This window comes from Microcaecilia unicolor, chromosome 9 (assembly GCF_901765095.1).
Source record: "Microcaecilia unicolor chromosome 9, aMicUni1.1, whole genome shotgun sequence".
Lineage (NCBI taxonomy): Eukaryota > Metazoa > Chordata > Amphibia > Gymnophiona > Siphonopidae > Microcaecilia > Microcaecilia unicolor.
In genome coordinates, this window is record NC_044039.1 from 221,449,658 (window position 1) to 221,472,093 (window position 22,436).

General features: G+C 46.3%; 1 protein-coding gene across 2 annotated transcripts in view; it reads left to right on the forward strand.

The window, feature by feature from the left end:
• Positions 1–22,436, forward strand: part of SPTLC2 (serine palmitoyltransferase long chain base subunit 2) — a 121,894-nt gene that overhangs the window by 91,144 nt on the left and 8,314 nt on the right. For both annotated transcript variants that reach the window (XR_003943300.1, XM_030213969.1), the window contains exons 10-11: positions 9,582–9,717; positions 18,506–18,635. Coding sequence is in view for 1 of the 2 variants with exons in the window: in XM_030213969.1 (XP_030069829.1) it covers positions 9,582–9,717; positions 18,506–18,635 (266 nt within the window). In the remaining variant the exon portion in view is untranslated. The remainder of the gene's footprint in view (positions 1–9,581; positions 9,718–18,505; positions 18,636–22,436) is intronic.

Below are 22,436 nucleotides of genomic sequence, written 5' to 3' on the forward strand. Positions count from 1 at the left end.
GCACTAAATGAAAAATTAGATATAATAGGCATCTCTGAGACCTGGTGGAAGGAGGATAACCAGTGGGACACTGTCATACTGGGGTACAAATTATATTGTAGTGATAGGGTGGATCAAATTGGTGGAGGGGTAGCACTGTATGTTAAGGAGAGCCTTGAATTTTTTTTTTTTTTTTTGTTACATTTGTACCCCGCGCTTTCCCATATTGACTGGGTAAATGTAACATCAGCTCATGCTAGGGAGGTAAAATTCCTTGACAAAATCAAGGACTGCTTTATGGAGCAGCTGGTACAGGAGCTGACGAAAGAAGGATAAATTCTAGATCTAGTCCTTAGTGGAGCACATGAACTGGTGCGAGAGGTAATGGTGCCGGGGCCGCTTGATAACAGTGATCATAATATGATTGGATTTGATGTTAACTTCGAAGTAAGTATACATAGGAAATCAAATATGTTAGCGTTTAACTTTAAAAAAGGAGACTATGATAACATGAGAAGAACGGTGAAAAAAAAACTTAGGGGATTTGATATTAGTTTTGAAGTCCTTTAGATTGTAAGCTCCTCTGAGATGATACGTTGAAACCTTCTGCTCAGTGTGCTGCTGTGGTTAAGAAAGCAAATAGAATGTTAGGTATTATTAGAAAAGGAATGGAAAACAAAAATGAGGACGTTATAAGCCTTTGTATCGCTCCATGGTGTGACCGCACCTCGAATATTGTGTTCAATTCTGGTTGCTGCATCTCAAAAAAGATATAGTGGAATTAGAAATGGTACCGAGAAGGGTGACAAAAATGATAAAGGGGATGGGACGACTTCCCTATCAGGAAAGGCTAAAGTGGCTAGGGCTCTTCAGCTTGGAGAAAAAGTGGCCGAGGGGAGATATGATAGAGGTCTATAAAATAATGAGTGGAATTTAATGGGTAGACATAAAGCGTCTGTTTACGCTTTCCAAAAATACTAGGACTAGGGTTCATGTGATGAAGCTACAAATTTTCTTCACTCAACTTGTAAATAAACTCTGGAATTCGTTGCCAGAGAATGTGGTAAAGGCAGTTAGTTTAGCAGAGTTTAAAAAAAAAGGTTTGGACAGCTTCCTAAAGGAAAAGTCCATAGACCATTATTAAATTGGACTTGGGGAAAACCCACTTTCTGGGATAAGCAGTATAAAATGTTTTGTACTTTTTTTTTGGATCTTGCCAAGTACTTGTGACCTGGATTGGCCACTGTTGGAAACAGGATGCTGGGCTTGATGGACCTTTGGTCTTTCCCAGTATGGCAATACTTAATGTACTTATGTAATATTGTAAGCCACATTGAGTCTGCAAATAGGTGGGAAAATGTGGGGTACAAGTGCAATGAATAAATAAATAAATGTGAACATGTAACTCCTCTTTTTCTGATGGATGGTTTGTTACGGGAGCAGTAATGACAGCTAGGGAGGCTACTTAAGAATTTAATCCTGGTATGGCAGGATTTTATTTATTTATTTAGATTTTGCTTACACCTTTTTCAGTAGTAGCTCAAGGTAAGTTACATTCAGGAACTCTGGATATTTCTCTGTCCCAGGAGGGCTCACAGTCTGTTTGTAGGGTTCAGTGACTTGCCCAAGATCACAAGGAGCAGCAGTGGGATTTGAACTGGTCACCTCTGGATTGCAAGATTGATGCTTTAACCACTAGGCCACTCCTCCACTGTGCAGTGAAAGGGGATGTATGGGAGCAGTATTTTTAGATACAAACCAAAAATGCTTTTTTCGGTGTTGGCCGAAAGAATCTGTGACCAAATCTGATCACCTGATTTTGACCAAAACTGAAAATGAGTGACATTCTCTGATCTGAGCTTTGCCCTCCCCCCTCCCACACACACACACACACACACACACTTCCCACCCAAACAGGAAGGGCGACGAAAATGATAGTGGGGATGGGACGACTTTCCTATGAAGAGAGGCTGAGAAGGCTAGGGCTTTTCAGCTTGGAGAAGAGACGGCTGAGGGGAGATATGATAGAAGTGTATAAAATAATGAGTGGAATGGATCGGGTGGATGTGAAGCGACTGTTCACGCTATCCAAAAATACTAGGACTAGAGGGCATGAGTTGAAGCTACAGTGTGGTAAATTTAAAACGAATCGGAGAAAATTTTTCTTCACCCAACGTGTAATTAGACTCTGGAATTCATTGCCGGAGAACGTGGTACGGGCGGTTAGCTTGACGGAGTTTAAAAAGGGGTTAGATAGATTCCTAAAGGACAAGTCCATAGACCGCTATTAAATGGACTGGAAAAATTCCTCATTTTTAGGTACAACTTGTCTGGAATGTTTTTACGTTTGGGGAGCGTGCCAGGTGCCCTTGACCTGGATTGGCCACTGTCGGTGACAGGATGCTGGGCTAGATGGACCTTTGGTCTTTCCCAGTATGGCACTACTTATGTACTTATGTACTTATGTACTTATGGACAAGGAGCTGCAATGAGTGTGACAGTCTCTGATCTGGGCTCCCCTAACCGAATGGGAGTAGTTCTGTCCTAGGCCACCCCCCACCAAAAAAAAAAAATCCCTGGGGGCTCTAGTGGTGCTGTCGGGGGGGGGGGGGGTTGGAGCAATACACAGCCACTTCTGCCCATTACATCAGTGTACTCCTGTGATAGTTCTGCATAAAGAGTTTGAAAATTCTTTGCACAGTAGTAAATTCTGAATACTTTATTTCTATCATTTTGTGTTTAAAGGTAATGAATAGAAATAAAGCAGAATCCGCCATGCTCCTCCCTGCCTTAAACCTGCATCCCCCGCTTCAGCCTTCTCCCTCTTCAATCTCCACTCTTCCCAGTTATCTGGTTCTCCAGGTTCTGCCTCCACCTCCTCCCCCACTCCCTCGTTTTATCCTGTGCTGACTGGAATGAGACTTGCCGATTTGATCTGTGCAGCTGGAGGGCACCACATATAGTTTAAATCTACTCTGGGTCCCAGGGCAGCAGAGGAGGAGGACAAAGCCCAGTGACCTGATGCCACCTTCTTCCTCTTTTTGTGGGAGGGGAGCATGGGTGACCATGCAATCCACAGTTGCTCCCACTTCTGCCTCTCTATTGACAATTATATGGCAGTTGCTGAATTCTGCATGCAGTTGTGCAGGATTCTCTTGAGAGTAGCAGTGCAAGCAGGGGTATATTTCTTCCTGGCACTGGATTTCCCTCCTCATTAGGAACTACAAATATGTTTTATTTACCAAAGGCTAATGGGCCAATGGAAAGTAAATCAAGACTGCTTCAGAAGGCAGTGAAAAGGAACTTTGTTCAGACTCCAGCTGGAAACATACAATTAACATTAAGCTGGGCTTCTAGGCATTTCCTTCAATAATGAGCTTGTTAATGAGGTTTAAATTATCTGCTTTGGAGCCCCAGGGAGCAGTCGCAACTAATTTGAAAGAAGTGGCTTTTTTGTTGTGGCTCTCTAGAATGTGATGTTGAGCCCCTTACCCACCCCTAGCAATTAGTAAGAACAAATAGTGGGGGTCAGTGGCCCTGATGGCTTTCTGCCCTGTCTTCTCTGGGGACTAACAGATTGCAGGTCCTCCTGGATTTATGAAGTCTGTGCTATCCCCTGCCACTGTTTCCTGTCTAGTAAATTTCAGTCTTCTTTGTGGATGAAATGTTTTGGCTGTGTTAGTCCACTGTGAGGGGGTTTATAGAACTCTGCCCCTCACCCTTAAGAATAGTCCCCTAGACAGCTTGAGCCACCTTAAGAGCCCTAGGTCCCACCTGAGAGGAAGGGTGGAGCCAGAACCAGGAAGTACATAAGAGGGGGCCTGACAAGACGTTAAGGAGGCCCAGGTAAGGAGGACTAGAAGCCCAGCGGATGCTTTTGCAGTTCCTGTGTACTAATTGTGACCTGGCTGATGTAAGCCAATTTTACTGTTTTAATATTTGTTGCATTTTCCCACCTATTTACATAATAGATGACGGCAGAAAAAGACCTGCACGGTCCATCCAGTCTGCCCAACAAGATAAACTCATATGTGTATACCTTACCTTGATTTGTACCTGCCTTTTTCAGGGCACAGACCGTATAAGTCTGCCCTCCACTATCCTCGCCTCCCAACTACCAACCTCTCTTCCCCCACCTGCTCCGCCACCCAATTTTGGCTAAGCTTCTGAGGATCCATTCCTACTGCACAGGATTCCTTTATGCACATCCCAAGCATGTTTGAATTCCGTTACCGTTTTCATCTCCACCACCTCCCGCGGGAGGGCATTCCAAGCATCCACCACCCTCTCCGTGAAAAAATACTTCCTGACATCTTTTTTGAGTCTGCCCCCCTTCAATCTCATTTCATGTCCTCTCGTTCTACCGCCTTCCCATCTCCGGAAAAGATTTTTTTGCGGATTAATACCTTTCAAGTATTTGAACGTCTATATCATATCACCCGTGTTCCTCCTTTCCTCCAGGGTATACGTGTTCAGGTCAGCAAGTCTCTGCTCATACGTCTTGGAACGCAAATCCCATACCATTCTCGTAGCTTTTCTTTGCACCGCTTCCATTTTTTTAACATCCTTCGCGAGGTACGGCCTCCAAAACTGAACACAATACTCCAGGTGGGGCCTCACCAACGACTTGTACAGGGGCATCAACACTTCCTCTCTTCTGCTGATCACACCTCTCTCTATACAGCCTAGCAACCTTCTCGCTACGGCCACCGCCTTGTCACACTGTTTCGTCACCTTCAGATCCTCTGATACTATCACCCCAAGATCCCTCTCCCCCTCAGTACCTATCAGACTCTCCCCGCCTAACACATAAGGCTCTCGTGGGTTTCTACTCCCTAAATGCATCACTTTGCATTTCTTCGCATTGAATTTTAATTGCCAAACCTTAGACCATTCTTCTAGCTTCCTCAGATCCCTTTTCATGCTTTCCACTCCCTCCCGGGTGTCCACTCTGTTGCAAATCTTAGTATCATCCGCAAATAGGCAAACTTTACCTTCTAACCCTTCGGCAATGTCACTCAAAATATATTGAACAGAATCGGCCCCAGCACCAATCCCTGAGGCACTCCACTACTCACCTTTCCCTCCTCCGAGCGAACTCCATTTACCACCACCCTCTGTCGTCTGTCCGTCAACCAGTTCCTAATCCAGTTCACCACTTCGGGACCTATTTGCAGACTCAGTGTGGCTTACATAGTACCGGAGAGGCGTTTGCTGACTCCGGTGTGAACAAATACAAAATGGTGTTGTGGTAAGATTGTTCCACAAGAACCTGTCTCGTTAGGGTATCATAAAGCGCAAGGGTTGGGTTATGTCGTTGCGTACTTCGGTTTTGATGTGTTGCGGAGTTTGAGCATTTAAATTCGTTAGGGTATGCCTTTTGAAACAAGTTAGTTTTTAGTGATTTCCAAAAGTTTAGATGGCCGTATGATGTTTTCACGGCTTTCGATAATGCGTTCAACAGTTGTGCACTTATATAGGAGAAACTGGATGCATAAGTTGATTTGTATGTAAGTCCTTTGCAATTTGGGTAGTGGAGATTTAGGTATGTTCGTGATGATCCGGATGTGTTTCTGGTTGGTAGGTCTATGAAGTCTGTCATGTATTTCGGGGCTTCGCCGAAGATTATTTTAGGAACTAGGGTGCAGATTTTGAAAGCGATAAGTTCTTTGATAGGGAGCCAGTGTAGTTTTTCAAGGAGGGGTTTTGCAATTTCAAATCGTGGTTTCCCAAATATAAGCCTGGCTGCTGTGTTTTGAGCGGTCTGAAGTTTCTTTAGGATTTGTTCTTTGCATCCTGCATAAATTCCATTACTGTAGTTGATGTGGCTTAGTACCATTGATTGTATCAGATTGCGGAATGTTTCCCTCGGGAAGAATGGTTTCAGCCATTTGAGTTTCCACATTGAGTGGAACATTTTCTTCGTTGTGGATTTCGCTTGGCTCTCTAGTGTTAGGTTACGGTCCAATATGGCTCAGAGGATTTTCAGGCTGTTTGAGATAGGGAGGGTGTGATCTGGGCTGTCAATACTTGTGGGATTGTATGTGTTGTATTGGGATGAGCGGATGAGACAGTGTGTTTGTTTTAAACCTTGCAAGCCTTGCTTTGAAGTCTGGCTTAAGACAGAACTAAGAACTTGTGGGCTGTGTTTTGGGGCATGTCAGCCCCACCAGACACAGACTGTTTGGCTTGCCAACCAGAGGCCTGCTCAAGATTTTATTGAACTGTAGAGACTTTTGCACCCGATGTTCCTGACCTGTGAAGTAACATGTCTCAGGGCTCAGCTAAATAAACCATTTATTTCACATTTATATACCTGTCTGGCTGTGTTATTCACAGGGCCACCTCACAACCCTTGCCTGGGGTATCACATCCACTTTAAATATTTATTTATTTACAAGGCTTATAACCTGCTAAATAGCCACAGGTCAAGGTGGGTGCAAACAAACGTTTAGAAGAAAAAAAAAAAAAATATATATATATATATATATATATATACCATATTTTTCAGACTATAAGACGCACTTTTTCCCCCCCAAATTTGGGAGGAAAATGGGGGGTGCGTCTTATAGTCCGAAGGTAGAGATTTCCCTCCCTCCGAGTTCGGGATCGCCCGCCCTCCCTCCGAGTTCGGGATCGCCCTCCCGCCCACCCTGTCACCACTTCTCCCTACTCACGTCACGCGATCTTTCCTGGTGGTCTAGTGACGTCGGGGCAGGAAAGAGCCCCCTCTTTCCTGCCCAGCGCGCTGCTCTCCGTCCTCCTGTATGCAGCCTGACGGTCTCGGCGAGATTCAAAATGGCCGCCGAGACTTCAATTCTAACAGTTTGTTCTAACAGAAATAATCACTTTAAAACCCCACAAAGATCACTGTCATCTGTGTTGCATAACACAACTGGTAGCATATTCCACCAAAAAAGGTTGGTTCATGGGTTAGAGTAAGCCTACCAATCCCAACTCTTTTGGGTCTTGTCAGGTACTTGTGTCATGGATTGGCCACTGTTGGAAACAGTATACTGGGCTTAATGGCCCTTCGGTCTGTCCCAGTATGGCAACACAGTTTATTTGTAGTGGTCACTCTTCTGTATTTAATGTTCAGTAGGCACAGTGAGGCTAACTCTAGGTGGGCCTCTCTGTGGTGGCCACTTTTTAAAATTTAATGTTCATTCAAGGCAAAGTGAGACTAACTCCAGGTGAGCCCCTCTGTGCTGGTCACTCTTGCTGCCGCTGCTGTATTTACTATACTTTGCTGGGCAAGAGAGACTAGGCTTATTTCTGTTATAGTTTGGCCTGGCAGATTTTGTCTGCTTTTTTTTTTTTGGGGGGGGGGGGGGGGGGGGGCTTCAGTTCAGTTAGAACTTAAGGCTGCATTTCTAATAAAATATTTAATTGCAATTAATGACAGGACATAGCCAGCAGTCCATTTCCTTTCCCTCCCCATCCCCAGATTAGATATCATATCTTTGCTTGTGGAGATGCTAAAGCCCTGCCAGTCCAAGAAATCCACTGCCAAAGCAGCCCCCTTTGCTGCCTCAGGAGCAAGAAAGTCAGCAGGGTGCCTCCAGCTACTGATGGTCACACTCTTCAAGCATGTCAGTTCATGCACAGACTGAGCATGCTTGGGAAGTGCAAGCATTGGTGGCTGAAGGCACCCTGCTGACTTTCTTGCTTCTGAGGCAGTACAAGGAGGAAGGGAATGACTCAGGCCCTCATGATCCAAAGGCCCGCGCTGTTCCAAAAAGCGCAGGGCTTTTCTGCATCGATGATCAGAGATAATGCATGCAAATTTAAGCAGCGCAATTATCTCTGATCAAGGGGTAGAAGTGCGGGAGAATTGTACTTGAGCATGCGCTCAGCACAATTCTCCCGCACTTGTTTGACAGGTCTGGGCTGTCAAAAGCCCAAACCAGTCAAACACAGGGGCTTGGAGGTCCATGGGACCACGAAGCCCTGACTACCCCTACCCCAAGCAAGGCAAAACGGGGGCTGGAGGTCCGGCGGACCTCTGGTCCCCCCGACGATCTCACCCCCCCCAAGTTCAGGGAGGGCTGGAGATCCGGTGGGTCTCCAGCCCCCCAAACCCCCAGAAAATATCAGGTGGCCGCCGCCGGCCAAACCCTCTCCCACCCAGCGAGCGACCGGGGGGAGGGGGCTGGAGGTCCACCCCAACTCCCCCCACCCCCCGCGTTTTTGTATCAATCCCTGGTGGTCCAGCGTGAGTAGGAGTAGTGACAACCCCTCTCCCGGCCCCCCAACCCTCTCCCACCCTCCCACCCAGCGAGCGAAGCCACCCCAACTCCCCCCCAGCGTTGTCATACGAATCCCTGGTGGTCCAGCGTGAGTCGAAGTAGTGACAACCCCCCTCCCGACCCCTCCCCTACCTTTAGTTGGAGGAGGGACGCAGCTTGCCTCCCTCCTCTTCCAGTGGACGACACCGCAAAATGGCGGTGCCCAGCCCCGCCCATTGCATCCTGGGATGCACTGGGCGGGGCTACAGACTATGTAAGGGAGCGAGGCAGCGTTTCAATAAGGCTGCTGCTGCAGAGAGAAGAGAAGGTAAACTGGGGGAGGGTAAGGGAAGGGGGAGAGAGCTGCTTCTGGTCTGGGAAGGAAGGTAGAGATGCCAAACCGACGGTGTGTGTAGTGGAGGGAGGGCAGTTGATCTTTAATTGTGATTAATAATTAACAAGTTAATTGCGATTTAACGTGCAGCCCTAGTCGGAACCAAAGTTAGGTTCTGACATGAGCTTTTATTCACAATTACGTAAGGGTTTTCCTCTTGTTACATTAGTGCTACATGACACTTGTGATAACTGTGTAATAAGTAAATACCTGTCCCAAGGAGCTTACACACTTCCTATGAGTACCCGAGACAATGGAAAATGAAGCTACTTGCCTGCCCTGCTCAGTCCAGTCAATTCAGGTTCACGCCTCATCCTATGAGTGGTAAGAGCAGCAATCTGAGAACCAGAAACCCAAGGTTCAGGTCCTGCTTTTTCCTACCCTATACTCCCTTCTGACCCTGGACAAGTCACGTCCTCCGTTGCCTTTAAACCTCCCATGGATAAGGGTGTAACCAATTATATCCAAATGTAACTCACCTTGATCTCAGATTTGTTAAATGTAATTAAATTTAAATACTAAATCCATGTTCTTGTGGTGTTGCCGTAGTAATTGCACAGTGACACAGCGTCACCTGGACATCTGGGGGACCCTTGTTTGTATTTCTCAGACCATTGCCATAAATTTTCAGCTAGCAGGGATCAAGAGGAGGCTAAATTGCTGATTATCTCTTTTTGTGGAAGAGAGAGAAGTTCCCTACTGCCAAGCTTGGTTCGGTCTGGTGGGAAAAGTGTCTCCCTGTCGCCGGGCCGGTCACTAGGGTACAAGTTGTGTTCAGAGTGATTAATACACCTTTCCATTAGAAACATGACTGAAACAAGCAGGTATTTTGCCTGTGGTACTGAGCAGCCGTGAGGCTATTGGCTCACTACCTCAAACGTGCTTGATCTTGAAGATTTGATCAGCAGTCCCTAATATCACCATGCTGTCTCTCAGTGCAAGGCCTCTTTCCTAACAGTGTTCCTTTCGTCTCTGTCCAGGGCAGAACTGTGTGCAGCAGCTGGCAGAAAACACCCGTTACTTCCGCCGACGGCTCATGGAAATGGGTTTCATCATCTATGGCAACAGTGACTCTCCTATTGTGCCTCTGATGCTGTACATGCCATCAAAAATTGGGTATGTTATTTTGCTAGCAGGTCTCGACTGCTTTGTTTCTGCCTTGGCAGTGAGTGCACTTCACTTGCTTTTCTGAACTCCAAAAGGATCTGGGGATGAACTTTCCTTAAAGATGCTGTATAGATGCAGAAGCTTAGATATTTGGCAGTACAGCAACGTAGCCAAGCATTTCAACATCAAAACTCAGGTTCAAAACTACATTTCAGCACAGCCGTGTCAAACAGGAATCAGACTGCTAACGCCGTGGCAAGGTTTTGGTATACAACACCTTCAGATCCCTTTATGAGTCCGGCATTTTCTTCCTGGTGTTTTAGACTTCCAACTGAATTTGATCTGCCCTCTACTAGGGTCACTGGCTAGATTCCCTCCCCCCCCCCCCCCCCCCCCAAGCAAATGTGAGAGGCTAACAAACCTGACCCTTTCTCTTCTCTTTTCTTATAAGCTATGTAGAACAGAACTTAGCATAATGAGATAAGGTCAAAAAGAAAAAAAAAAGGGGTAGCTTAACTGTATATTAGATTTTTAATTTGTACTGATTTTATTATGTAGTTTATTCTGGTTGCTGTGCTTTCCTGTCATGAATGGAATTCCTATGTTTGTTTATTTGTATACACTAATTTTTTTTTATATATATGTAAACCGTTCTGTTTTGCAGTTGCAATAAGATACGGTATATAAATTAACATACATAAAAAATAAAAAGTTCCCCTACTCCATTTGTACCCACAAGGCAATAATAATAAGAAGGTTTTCTATCTTCTTGTCCAGGCATTTGCTGTACTTTGTGACATGCGAGCACCTGATGTTTAGGCTGTCACCGCTCAAGGTGCTTTCCAAGCCAAGCACCTATAGTTTGGCGTTAGTCTGGCTCCTAGAAGACCATATCAAAGGATTAAGATTTTCTTATTGTTACAATTTGATGTACTGTGTGTTGAGGAACTTGTATCAATTAGCTGCAGGGACTGCTGTTTGTTTGCTGAGTCGGATACGTCATATGTTTGGTGTTGAATTTCTTGGCTGCATTACTGATGTCGCTGGTATTCATTTAACATCAGCAAAGCTTTAGTGTTAACCACTTTCACCTTTGAAGTTAACAGGACCCTCAGGTTTCCTTAGCACTTGTGAACTTTTGTCACAACTTCTTCTACAGAATTTTTACATCATTTTCTTGAGATAAATAGTTCTCCCAGGACAAGCAGGCTGCTTGTTCTCACATGAGTCGACGTCCGCGTTGGCCCAGGAATCGGCATTTTGCAAGCAAAATATTAAAAAGTTTTGCCAGAGTCTTCTGGTGCGCGTGCAGCACGCACTAATTTCCCGCCCGTCATGCGAACGCGTTCCTCAGTTTTCTTTTCTCCGCGTTGAGGTGTGGTACAGCTTTTTTTTTTTTTTCCGCTCCTCAGGCCCGGGAAAGAGTCTTTGTTTGTTTCGTGGCTTTTTGTCTGCTTTTCTTTTTTTTCCCCAAAAATTCCACAGTTTAACAAACCAAAACACTTCCCATGGTTTCTTTATTTTTGCCCCTTTTAAAGTTTCCTTTGTTTTCGATGCGGCCGGGTTATTCTCTTCTTTTTGTGCCCTTTTTTCTTCTAACAGGCACAATCTTGTCTTTTGATTTTGCCGAAGCCGTTTTTCTTCTATGTCATCGAAGACACCCAGCGGCTTCAAACATTGTACTCGGTGCAACCGGACCATCTCAGGTACCGATACCCACGCCTGGTGTATCCAGTGCCTTGCTCCCGACCATAGCCCAGCTGCTTGTAGTCTGTGTCTTCGTATGAAGAAACGGACCCAAGCTTCTCGAGAAGCCCAACGAGAAAAGCTTTTTGGGGCTCGGTTCGGTCCTTGGACATCGACATCGGTACCGAGGTCGTCGACATAGATTTTGAGGGAAGCATCGACGTCGGGAGCAGAGGTAATGGCTGCTGAAAGACCTATTCGCGTTGGGAGCAGTGAGGCATCGAGTGGGTCTCCACCTGCCTTGAGGCCTCCTGTTATGCAGGCCCCCAGGACCGACCTTTGTCGGACCCGGCCCCGAGGAGGCATGAGGATTTCACATCCTCGGTACCGAGGAGTCTCAGTGATGGGCGTCGAGCGAAGGCAAAGAAGCACTGTCGTCATTCTCCTTCGACACACGGTGCCGGGAGCTCCGGGGCGTTGAGGGAATCAGCACCCAAGAAGCGTCGGCGCAGAGAGGATTGCTCCCTCTCAGGAGGTGCCGATGTGTCTGTCTTCTTGCAGCCCGGTACCTGTTCCCGAGCCTCGACAGATTCTGCCACTGGCTCCTTTACCGACCCCGCAGCCTTGTCCGATGGCGGCTCTCGACGAGCGCATCAGGGCCCTGTTTCCAGAGCTTCTGGAAGGATTGCTGTGCCAGTCTGCTTCGGTGTCGGGGGTGCTTGCGCCTTCTGTACCATCTGCTGCAGCTGCAGCGGCATCTGGCCACTTCGCCTGTGGTGAGGTCCCCGACCTCAGTGCCGCCTGCCACCCAGGTCGACTCCCCTTCGACGTCGGTGGAGGAAGCTTCGCCGGAGTCCAGGCGGACATCGACTTCTCTGCATCGCCATCGAGGACGTTGTTCCTCGGCGTCGAGGCAGTCTCAGTTTCAGACTGCTCTCAGGGATGTCTTGTCCGATACTGAAGATGAGCATTTGTGGGAGGAAGAGGAGGATCCCAGGTACTTTTCTTCTGACAAGTCCTATGGGATTCTCTCTGAACCTTCCCCTCCACTAGAAAGCAGACTTTCTCCACCAGAGAGTCTATCCTTTACCTCCTTTTCCAGGAAATGGCTGCGGCTATTCCCTTCCCTATGGGGGTTGAGGATGAGTCCAGGGCTGAGATGCTTGAGGTCCTGGATTATCCTTCTCCGCCTAGAGAGGCTGCAACAGCTCCTTTGCATAATGTACTGAAGGAAGTCCATATGCGAAACTGGTCGTTCACTCTGTCTAATCCCGTGATCCCGAAAAAGACTGAATCCCAATATCGGATCCACTGGGAACCTGGATTGATGAGGTCTCAGCTACCTCACTATTCCATGGTGGTGGACTCCGCTCTCAAAAGAGCCAAGAGCACTAGGGACTATGCCTCGGCGCCCCCAGGCAGAGAATCTAGAACCTTGGACTCCTTTGGGAGGAAGGCATATCAGGCCGCTATGCTTGCTGCCAAAATCCAGACATACCAGCTGTTCACGAGCATCCACTTACGGAACTTGGTGAGGCAACTGTCTAACTTGGTTGATGCACTCCCTCCGGAGCAGGCCGAGCCTTTTTGCCAGGTGGTCAGGCAGCAGAAGGCGTGTCAAAAATTCCAGGCCAGGGGTACGTTCGACACTTTTGATGTAGCATTCAGGATCGCTGCCCAAGGTATAGTGATGTGCAGGTTCTCATGGCTGCGTGTCTCTGACCTGGAACATTTGGTCCAGCAGTGGATGGCGGATGTTCCTTGCTGGGGGGATAACCTTTTTGGTGAGAAAGTAGAGGCTCTAGCTGACCAGCTCAGGAAGCACAATGATGCTATGGATTCTCTCTCCCGCCAGGCATCTTCTGCCACTACCTCCTCATCTAGGAGGTTTTTTGGAGGGAAGAGGAGTGCTCCTTATTCCTATGCTAGGCGTAGGTACACTCCTGCTTCTCGGCAGCCTGCCCAGGCTCAGTCCCAGCGTGCTCGTTCTCGTCAACAGCGTGCTCTTAAGGCCACTGCGGCTCCCCAGCAAAAGCAAGGGACGGGCTTCTGACTGACTCCAGTTCAGCATAGCCTCAGAAAACATGTTCATACTGGACGACTTAATGGTTGGGGGGAGGTTAATGTTTTTTTACCAAAGGTGGCCTCTTAACCTCCGACCGGTGGGTTCTTCAAATTGTCTGGTTGGGATACACCCTCAATCTGGACTCCAAGCCTCCAAATTGCCCACCGGGAGCTCAGTCCTACAGCTCCCAGCACAAGCAGGTACTTGCAGAGGAACTCTCCGCCCTTCTACAGGCCCTAGCGGTCGAACCAGTTCCACCAGGTGAAGAAGGGCTGGGATTCTATTCCAGGTACTTCCTTGTGCAAAAGAAAACGGGGGATGTGTCCCATCCTAGACCTAAGGACCCTGAACAAATTTCTTATCCGAGAAAAGTTCAGGATGGTTTCCCTAGGCACCCTTCTTCCCATGATTCAGGAAAATGATTGGCTATACTCTCTGGACTTAAAGGATGCTTATACACACATCTCGATACTTCCAGCTCACAGAAAGTATCTTCGATTTCGGCTGGGAACACAGCACTTTCAGTACCGTGTACTGCCTTTTGGCCTGGCGTCTGCGCCCAGAGTGTTTACCAAATGCCTAGCTGTAGTCACAGCGTTGCTACGCAGACTGGGAGTGCATGTGTTTCCTTATTTCGATGATTAGCTGGTGAAGAGCACCTCGAAGGAAGGTGCTCTGGAGTCCATGCGAATGACTCTTCGGGTGCTAGAGCTACTGGGGTTCGTCATAAATTATCCCAAGTCCCATCTCACCCCAGTGCAAAAATTGGAATTCATTGGAGCTCTGTTGAACACACTCAACTCAAGCTTATCTTCCCAAGGCAAGGGCGGACAACCTTCTGTCCCTGGTGTCCATGGTTTGAGCATCTCACAGGTCACGGATCGGCAGATGTTGACACTTCTGGGGCACATGGCCTCCACAGTTCATGGCACGTCTACATATGAGATCAGCTCAATGGACCCTAACTTCCCAGTGGTATCAAGCTGCGCAGGATCTAGAGGATGTGTTCCAGCTGTCCACCGATTTCCGGAGTTCCCTTCACTGGTGGACAATTCAATCCAATTTGGGAAGCTTGCCAGGTGCCCTTGGCCTGGATTGGCCGCTGTCGTGGACAAGAATGCTGGGCTCGATGGACCCTTGGTCTTTTCCCAGTATGGCATTACTTATGTACTTATGATCTTGGGAAGTCCATTCCAAATTCCTCAGCCATAAAAAGTGCTGACGACGGATGCATCCCTCCTGGGGTGGGGAGCTCATGTAGATGGGCTTCACACTCAAGGAGCCTGGTCCTTTCAGGAAAAAGGTCTTCAGATCAACCTCCTGGAGTTACGAGCGATCTGAAACGCTCTAAAGGCTTTCAGAGATCGGCTATCCAATCAAATCATCTTGATTCAAACAGACAATCAGGTTGTCATGTATTACACCAGTGTATTACACCAGCAAGCAGGGGGGCACCGGATCTCTCACTCTGTGTCAGGAAGCCGTCCAGATGTGACATTGGGCTCGTTGTCACGTTATGTTTCTCCAAGCCACTTATCTGGCAGGCGTAAACAGCAGTCTGGCCGACAGGTTGAGCAGGATAATGCAACCTCACGAGTGGTCACTGAACATGGGCGTATGCCGCAAGATCATCAGAGCGTGGAGCACCCCCTCGGTGGATCTCTTTGCCACTCAAATCAATCACAAGGTCCCTCAGTTCTGTTCCAGACTTCATTGGATGAAGGGCCTTCTGTATGCATATCCTCCCATACCTCTGGTGGGAAAGACTTTGCTGAAACTCAAGCAAGATTGCGGAACCATGATTCTGATTGCTCCCTTTTGGCCGTGTCAGATTTGGTTCCCTCTTCTTTTGGACTTGTCCTCCGAAGAACCGTGGAGATTGGAGTGTTTTCCAACCCTTATCACCCAGAACCAAGGGGCGCTTCTGCATCTCAACCTCCAGTCTCTGGCTCTCATGGCCTGGATGTTGAGAGCATAGATTTCGCTTCCTTGGGTCTTTCAGAGGGTGTCTCCCGAGTTTTGCTTGCTTCCAGGAAAGATTGCACAAAGTGGTGTTACTCTTTCAAATGGAGGAGGTTTGCCATCTGGTGTGACAGCAAGGCCCTGAATCCTCGCTCGTTCCTACACAGACCCTTTTTGAATACCTTCTACACTTATCAGAGTCTGGTCTAAAGATCAACTCAGTAAGGGTTCATCTTAGTGCGATTAGTGCTTATCATCGCCGTGTAGAGGGTAAGCCTATCTTTGTACAGCCTTTAGTTGTTCGCTTCATGAGAGGTTTGCTTTTGTCTAAGCCCCCTGTCAAACCTCCACCGATGTCATGGGATCTCAACGTCGTTCTCACTCAGCTGATAAAAGCTCCTTTTGAGCCACTGAATTCCTGCCATCTGAAGTATTTGACCTGGAAGGTCATTTTCTTGGTGGCTGTTACTTCAGCTCATAGAGTCAGTGAGCTTCAAGCCTTGGTAGTGCATTCTCCTTACCTCAAGTTTCCTCTGCACTCGCCCTAAGTTCTTGCCGAAGGTGGTGTTGGAGTTCCATCTGAACCAGTCAATTGTCTTGCCAACATTCTTTTCCCGTCCTCATACCCGCTCTGCTGAACGTCAGTTGCATACATTGGACTGCAAGAGAGCATTGACCTTCTATGTGGAGCAGACAAGCCCCTTCATACAGTCCGCCCAAATGTTTGTTTCTTTTGATCCCAACAGAAGGGGAGTCGCTGTTGGGAAATGCACCATTTCCAATTGGCTAGCAGATTGCATTTCCTTCACTTATGCCCAAGCTGGGCTGACTCTTGAGGGTCATGTCACGGCTCATAGTGTTAGAGCCATGACAGCGTCAGTGGCTCACTTGAAGTCAGCCACTATAGAAGAGATTTGCAAGGCTGCGACGTGGTCATCAGTCCACACATTCACATCTCATTACTGCCTTCAGCAGGATTCCCGACGCAACAGTCGGTTTGGGCAGTCGGTGCTGCAGAATCCAACTCCACCCCTCTAGGCCCATTTTTGTTCTGTTCCAGGCTTCACTTTCAGATGTTTCTTCGTAGGTCAATCTTTATGTCCTTGCCGTTGCGAGGTCCAGTTGACTTTCTTTTGTTGTTTTGAGTGAGCCTGGGGGCTAGTGATACCCCACATGTGAGAACAAGCAGCCTGCTTGTCCTCAGAGAAAGCAAAGATACTTACCTGTAGCAGGTATTCTCCTTGGACAGCAAGCTGATTGTTCTCACCAACCCACCCACCTCCTCTTTGGAGTTGTTGGTCTTTATTTGCATTTTGATATAACTGAGGCGGGAACAGACGCGGGCGGGAAGATGGCCGCGCATGCGCAGTGTGAGTGCCCCGTGCTCCGGAAGCTGTCGCAAAGCTCTATGGATTTTTGCTGGAAAAATCTCCGTTCCTGGGCCGCCGTGGATGCCGACCCACATGTGAGAACAATCAGCCTACTGTCCTCGGAGAATACCTGCTACAGGTAAGTATCTTCGCTTTATCAGCAGCTGCTTAGACCTGTCATTTCCTTTTCACAAACCATAAGGACAGAGCAGTGTGTGTAACTGTGGAGGGGGATGTTAGTAGCTTGTATAAACTAATTGAGCTGCCTTATTACAGGTGAGCAGTTTCACTTTCAAAAAAATATTTTTACAGATACACAAAAGTACACATAAGAGTTGGTCTTATATACTTTTTAGCAGAGTGTTCCATTTGAACATTGCTCGTTGGGGAAAAGTATGGAAAACATATTCATAAGATGTACTTCTTCAGCAGAGGGAAATGCAAGCATAGACTAATTACTTAAGCAAAGAGACACATCATGATCTAGTAGGGTTAATAAAGGCAACAGGTAAATAGACAATAATCTATTTAAAATTTTATATGTGCTTTAACTGGCAGTGTAGAGAAAATTAAGAGCGGAGATACTTGCTTGTGGCACCAAACAATAAGTTAAGCTGCAATATTCTGAAATAACAGCAATCTAGAGCATAACTTTGTTGAAATGCCCAAGAAAAGTCTATTGCAGTAATCCAAACAGGGCTGTGGAGTCGGTATACCAAACCTTTGACTCCAACTCCTCAATTTTTCTACTGCCCGACTCTGATTCCTACTGATACTAGGTTTTAAATTTGTTCTTGTAGATCTTAAACTTTACATCCAGATCAAATATTATGTATATGTAAAATGATACATTTTCCATATATTATATTGTAAATTTATTTATTTATTTTGAAGCTGGAGTTGGACGGTACATTTTTAACAACTCTACAGCCCTGAATCAAGTGTGACAATAGTAAAACGTCAACCAAAACACTACAGTGGTCTAAGTTACCTCAATTTCAAGAACAATTTTGTTGCTATAAAATTAACATGAGGTTCCATTGTTGGGTAGAGTCGAGAAATACACCCAATATTTTAAGTCATTGCCAGCAGAATAATAGTTCCCTATATATAGGTTACTGTTGAGATTCAAGTGGCCCAGCCATACAAATTGTTTCTATCTGCATTCAGAATGAGACAGTGAGATCTTATCCAAGTATTTACAAAGTCAAAACCTTGAGTCCTAAGAGAAATGGTCTGCAAGAGTATCTAAAATAAGAAACAGCAATTAAATATCATCTTAGTAGGAAAAAAAAATCAAATACCCAGGTCAGCTAATCCAGCACCAAAGGAACTCATAAACACTTTAAATAGGAGACAAGAGGGGGAGCTCTGAGGAACCCCACAAGGAAATTGCCAAGAAGATGAAAAATGATGGCCCCTCTTAACTCTCTGGGATCTGTGATAAAGAAACATTGTTATTCCCATTTCATTTAATCTCAAAAGCAGATCATGATCTAAAATATCAACGGCCACAGTAAGATCTGACTGGGCTAATATCTCTTGCTTCCTTTTTGATTTAATAACCGATACCATAAAGCAAACATGCTGGAATAGTTTCAGTACTGAATGTTAATTGGATATGATGCAGCAGATCAAAAGTGTCTGAATAATTAGTCAATTGCATAGCAACAACAACAACTTAACGATTTTGCTTGGTCCCCTCCTTTTACAGAGCTTTTGGTCGCGAGATGTTGAAGCGCAGTATTGGCGTGGTGGTGGTAGGCTTCCCTGCCACTCCCATCATCGAATCCAGAGCCAGGTTCTGTGTGTCTGCAGCTCACACCAGGGAAATGCTTGACATTGTAAGTTTCAGCCTCTTCTGCTTTTCTGAAAGGAGATCTGTGGCTGCTAGATGAATTTACATCTGCACCAACCCCCTGTTACCCTTACTGACATACTAGAATTGGAAACTACAAGTATAGGAATCTTAAGGTGGGGCTAGTCATCGTGATCAAGACCAGTTAGAAGACAGGTTTCTTATATATTTGTGTTTTGTTTTGATCTGAGACCAACATGTACAAGCTTAATTTGTAGTTGTATTAATTCTAATTCCTTTGTGCGTTTGTACTATGTGATGTGTGAAAGTTGTCGGACAGTTGGTTAGTCCTGAACAAAAACTATCCGTAACTTTGATTTATTACATTTTCTAAGAGACAATTACAGATGTCATTGACAGTCCTTCCAAGTTGCCTACTGAAGAGAAATTTTCAGCTTATCTAAAACCAAGACCTACTTGGGTTGGGAATCTCCCCCTTAATAGCCAGGAATGAAGTAAAGGTTTTTACTCAAAATACATACCACAGGATGGACGCTTGAGAGTTTAGCTCCTGCACTACCCTGCTTCTAATTGCTTCATCCACTTCTTTATCCATCTTTACTTACCTGGGAAGGTTCGTGGCGAGTTCTTGGTAACCATGAGTAAGTCGTCTTCGCTGCAGCATAAGGAGGGTGAGCGCCACTCGGTGAGACAGCTGGCTAAGGGCCTATCGCGCCATGCGTCTCCTACTCCTGGTCACTCATCGGAGTCTGACTCAGCTTCCTCCCATGCGGGCCCGCGTCATTCTCTCCCCAAGAGAGGCTTCCCGAAGGAATTAGCCAAATGCCTCGAGGAGATCTGTGCAGATATTAAGGCCTGTAAGGTCGAAATCTTGGAGCACATGGATGCCACGAGCTTGGGGGCAGGGTGGAGGTTTTGGAGGAGCAGGCTAAGCAAGCGGCAGTTGTGGACTCTCGATTTTCTCAGTTGTTGGAGCAAACTGAGGAGCTTCGTTACAAAGTTGATGATCTCGAGAATCGGGGACACAGGCACAATCTCCGTCTCTGTGGGGTGCCAGAGAATGGTAACACAGAAGATGTCCCTGCCATAGTGCGCTTACTGTGTGTTAAAATCATGGGCGACACTCTGGATTCAGGTGCAGTGGACATAGACCGGGTGCACAGAGCCTTGGGGAAGATACTGGGTAATAGACCCAGGGACATTATAACGAGATTCTCTTCATTTGCTTTTAAGGAAAGCTTGTTGGTGCGTGCTCGTCAACTGTCATCCATGGATTATAATGAAGCTAAAGTGTCAGTTTATCAGGACCTTTCCTTGTTTATGTTAGCCCAGAGACGCGCTATGAAACCAGTGTTGGAGATCTTAATCAAAGAGAAGATTGCATATACATGGGCTTTTCCTTTTGCTCTATATTTTATGATCAAGGGAAAGCAGAGCAGGCTTCGCAGCGTTCAGGAGGCTTGGAAGATTCTTCATGAGGCTTGCCTGACTTCTTCTGCTGTTCCGCCGACTGACCTGGCTCCCTCGACGAGGACCAAGTTACAACAGTGGAAGAGAGTCACTCAGAAGGCTAAGAAACAATTGGCCCAGACTTGACTTTTCTTACACTTCAATCATTAATGTTTTGCTTGCGAGCTTATTGCGAACTCTTTGATGACTATTTGTTATATTGTTTTGCGGTAATTGTGTAGTTGTGATTGGAGAATATGCTAACTGGGGTGAACAAGTGGTGGGTGGATATACTTTTACCAGGTGGTAAAGGCTTGGGTGGGGTACGAATGTGGGGGATGTGTGTGAGGTTGGGGGGTCCATTTGGTCCGGTAGTTACTTTCTTTTGATGTCCCATTCAGTGCTGTGAGGTGCCGTCTGTTGGGTGTATGAATGTGGGGGGAGGGGGGTTGTGGCTTGGGGGAAGGGGGTTGGGTGGGGGAGTTTTCATGGGATTTGGTGGGGGGGGGGGATTTCTTTAATTCTGCTCTAGTCTTGTGGGGTTCCCTGCTAGCTAGGTACACTCTGAGTAGCTGCCTGTCATCTGTCTGATATGAGTAAAGATTAAAAATTTTTACTTACAATGTGAAAGGCCTGAACTCACCTCAAAAACGCCAAAAATTGTTTAAGGAACTGTTGCTCTAGAAACCACATGTGGTGTTTTTGCAGGAAATTTAGAGAAGGGAACATGAAAAACTCTTATCACATCCTCAATACCCCTTTGTTTTTGCGCTTTGGCGATAGACTGGGAGACTGGGCGTCTAAATGGCAGATAACGTTTAATGTGAACAAGTGCAAAGTGGTGCATGTGGGAAAGAGGAACCCAAACTATAACTACATCATGCAAGGTTCAGCGTTGGGAGTCACAGACCGAGAAAGGGATCATCGTTGATGATACGTTGAAACCTTCTGCTCAATGTGCTGCTGCGGCTAGGAAAGCAAATAGAATGTTGGGTATCATTAGGAAAGGGATGGAAAGCAAAAATAAGGATATTATTTCTACCGTTGTATCGTTCCATGGTGTGACCGCACCTCGAGTATTGTGTTCAATTCTGGTCGCCGCACCTCAAAAAAGACATAGTGGAATTGGAAAAGGTGCAGAGAAGGGCGACAAAGGTGATACAGGGGACTTCGACGTAAAAGGGGATGGACAAGACTTCAACAAATGATTGAGAGGCTTTAGAGGGGCTGAAGACACATTTCAGGGCGAAGGGATGGGAAGGGGGGGAGGGAGGGGAGGGGTAGGAGACTAAGGGAAGATATGGAGTGGGGGGGTACTGGGAGCAATATTGTTTCTGCCACCTGTGTAAGGGAAATAAATAGCCAAGCTGGGGGATAACACAGGGGGGAACAGGGTTGGAAGAAATTGGGCAATGGAAATTGTTTAAGGGAAATATACTGGACATAATAGGTTGTGCTGATGTTGTGTTCTATCAAATAAATGGGAAAAATGTATATGGAGGCACTGTAAAGAGATAATATTATATGTTGTATATTGGATGTTTTTGACTGTTTCAAATTTTTCAATAAAAAAATTTAAAGTTTAAAAAAAGATGATACAGGGGATGTGACGACTTCCCTATCAGGATAGGCTGAAGAGGCTGGGGCTCTTCAGCTTGGAGAAAAGGCGGCTAAGGGGAGATATGATAGAGGTCTACAAGATAATGAGTGGAATGGAACGGGTCGATGTGGAGCGTCTGTTTACGCGTTCCAAAAATACTAGGACAAGGGGGCATGCGATGAAGCTGCAGTGTGGTAAATTTAAAACGAATAGGAGGAAATGTTTCTTCATTCAATGCGTAGTTAAACTCTGGAATTTGCTGCCGGAAAAGGTGGTTAAGGCGGTAAACTTAGCAGACTTCAAAAAAGGGTTGGACGGCTTCCTGGAGGAAAAAGCCATAGAATGTTATTGAATGGATGAGAGAATACAGTATTTTTAGGATTGGCGGGACAAATTGCATGTTCTTTTGGCCACTGTCGGTAACAGGGTTCTGGGCTCGATGGACCCTTGGTCTGTCCCAGCATGGCGATGCTTATGTACTTAAGTACTTACCAGCATAGGCAAATATGTCCTTGTTTTGCACATAGGGAACGCTGGCATCGGGAACTAGGAGTGACAATTGAGGATTCTTTTTTGGAGAATGGTTGGACAACTACTACTACTACCACTACTTAGCATTTCTATAGCGCTGCCAGGGTTACGCAAGGGTGTCGATATCAGTTCCCTTTCAGGAGAGTGTAGTTAAAGTATTCTATGGGTGGTACTTGACTCCTGTACGTCTGCATCATATGTTTCCAAGTGCATCACCACTGTGGTGGCGTGGCTGTGGTCAGAGAG